This window comes from Meleagris gallopavo, chromosome 14 (genome assembly GCF_000146605.3).
Source record: "Meleagris gallopavo isolate NT-WF06-2002-E0010 breed Aviagen turkey brand Nicholas breeding stock chromosome 14, Turkey_5.1, whole genome shotgun sequence".
Taxonomy (NCBI): domain Eukaryota; kingdom Metazoa; phylum Chordata; class Aves; order Galliformes; family Phasianidae; genus Meleagris; species Meleagris gallopavo.
The window spans coordinates 2,821,573-2,823,764 of record NC_015024.2 but is presented as its reverse complement, the minus strand read 5'-3'; the positions used below and the strand labels follow the sequence as shown (position 1 = coordinate 2,823,764).

The following is a 2,192-nucleotide window of genomic DNA, read 5'->3' as shown; positions in this document are numbered from 1 at the left end:
TACCAGGAGCAGGGGGAGCAGCGGGGCCGCATCCTCGCCATCATCGAGAAGCGGCTGTATGAGTGCCCCCCGGCATCATCCAGTGTTAGAATCAGCACTCCGCGCTACAAGGACAGCCGGGACAGACCGCGTTCCCTCAGCCTCACCCTCTTCTCCAACACCTCCGGCGAGTCCATCGACGTCGACATCCTGCCTGCCTACGATGTGCTGGGTAGGACGTGGCACGGGGTGGGATGGGGGCTCAGGGTCGGGGGCATATGTTGGGTTTCGGGGTGCAGGATGGGGCTCGAGGTGCCTCTCACCCTACAGGGCAGGTGATTGAGGATGCCCGTCCGGACCCCGAGGTCTATGTGAAGCTGTTGGCCACGCGCTGTGGCCCCGGTGATTTCTCCCCCAGCTTCACAGAACTGCAGAAGAACTTTGTGAAGTGGCGCCCTGCTAAGCTGAAGGACCTGCTGCGCCTGGTCAAGCACTGGTACAAGGAAGTGAGTGGGGTTACTTGGCTGCTCTGTGCCCCCACAGGCACCTCAGGGCACCCTGCCCCACCAGCTGCCCACTCATGTGCCCCCAGGTGCTGAAGCAGCAGTACCCCAATGCTAAGCTGCCCCCCAAGTATGCACTGGAGCTGCTGACCGTCTATGCCTGGGAGGAGGGCACAGACAGGGAGGACTTCAGCATGGCCGAGGGCTTCTGCACTGTGCTGGAGCTGCTTGGCCGGCACCAGGACATCTGTATTTACTGGGAGAAGTACTATTCCCTGCAGGATGAGCAGATCGGTGCCTACCTGAAGCAGCAGCTGTGCCGGCCCCGGTAAGGAGCGTATCCCCATCCTACTGCTCTGCTCCCGGGGCTGCGCCCTGATGGCAGGGCCCCTTCTGTGCCTGCAGCCCCGTCATCCTAGATCCTGCCGACCCCACTGGTATCCTGGGCCAAGACAAGAACTGGGACTTGGTGGCCAAGGAGGCTGCCCGGAGCCGTTGGTCACTGCCCTGCATCAGTGCTGCCTGCTCCTGGAATGTGCAGGTAGGGCTGCCCACACAGCAGCACCGTGGTCCCACCCATTCCCCTATAGCTATAACCCACCTTCCATGTGTCCCCACAGCCTGCCCGATCTGTGATGGTGCAAGTGAAGCAGCTGCAGGGCATCAGCCTGATCAGAAAGGTCAGACCCAGCATCACAGTCCGGGAGCTGAAGAGGGAGATAGAGAAGGAGTGGGGCATCTCCTCCTACCAGCAGCGCCTGGCCCTGCAGCAGAACTCCAGCAACTGCCCCAGTGTGCTGCAGGATGGGGACAGCCTGGCCACCCATGGCCTCTTCTACAATGTCACGCTGCTGCTGCTGCACACAGAGCCCCAGAAGATGGACGTCTTGGTGAAGGACAGCAACAACAGGACTACCGTCTACACCGTATGGCCCACTGACACCGTGCGGCAGCTGAAGCAGCAGATCTGTGCACGGCAGGGTCTGGCTGTGGAGCAGCAGCGCCTGACTTACGAGACCAAGGAGCTGGAGAACCACCACAAGCTGGAGCACTATGGCGTGCAGCCCCGCAGCACCATCTACCTGCTCCTGCGGCTGCGGGGTGGTGCGGGACCCCTTCCCCGATGGTTTGTGCCCTCCTGAGCTATCCTAATCCCCAGCCTGCAGCCCTTCCCCGGCCCTCTGGGAATAAAACCTGTGAAGTGTTCTCATGCTGTTGGGAGTCTGGGGTGGGACGGGGGGGCCTGAACAGCAGAAAGCACGGAGACAGCGTACGTCCACCGCTCTGGGATGCTATTGCCTGGGTGGGAAGAAACAGTTCCTGGGGAATCCCCCGCGGTCCAGTGAGGGGGGTGGCAGCAATGGGACAGAGGGGGGTCCCTGGGCCAGCTGGGCACGGGGGTGGGGATGTCACTGCGGGGGGTCCGGAACTGTGCCCGCAGCGCCAGGACGTGGGACTGGGCTGGCATCACCGCAGGCTGCGGTCATCGCCGGGGCTGAGCCGAGCCGGGGAAGTGCTGAGCTCGGGTTTCGGTTTTGCAGGAAACGAAAGTGTAGCCGAGGGGCGGGGAGAAGCGCCCGGCGTTCTACAGGATAAGGAGGGGGGGAGGACTCTCCCGGCTGGGCATACACCGCTGGGTCGGGCTCCGTGCTGCCTCCTCTGCTTTATTGAGCTCCGTCAGTACAGTCGCAGGGGGACGGCCCTCTCCCG

At 62.9% G+C, this 2,192-nt stretch overlaps 2 protein-coding genes across 2 annotated transcripts in view; one reads left to right on the top strand and one right to left on the bottom strand.

The window, feature by feature from the left end:
• The window catches only part of LOC104913141 (2'-5'-oligoadenylate synthase-like protein 2), a 2,032-nt gene extending 344 nt beyond the window's left edge, over positions 1-1,688 (top strand). The window contains exons 2-6 of the mRNA XM_019619951.2: positions 1-211; positions 310-485; positions 572-810; positions 888-1,023; positions 1,103-1,688. The exon at positions 1-211 is cut by the window's left edge and continues 43 nt beyond it. Coding sequence (XP_019475496.1) covers positions 1-211; positions 310-485; positions 572-810; positions 888-1,023; positions 1,103-1,624 — 1,284 coding nt within the window. The 3' untranslated portion in view covers positions 1,625-1,688. The remainder of the gene's footprint in view (positions 212-309; positions 486-571; positions 811-887; positions 1,024-1,102) is intronic.
• A 277-nt stretch (positions 1,689-1,965) lies between these two features.
• SEMA3B (semaphorin 3B) overlaps positions 1,966-2,192 on the bottom strand; it is a gene marked incomplete at its 5' end in the record, with an annotated part of 3,322 nt that continues 3,095 nt past the window's right edge. The window contains one exon of the mRNA XM_019619971.1: positions 1,966-2,067. Within this exon, the coding sequence (XP_019475516.1) occupies positions 1,966-2,067 (102 nt within the window). The remainder of the gene's footprint in view (positions 2,068-2,192) is intronic.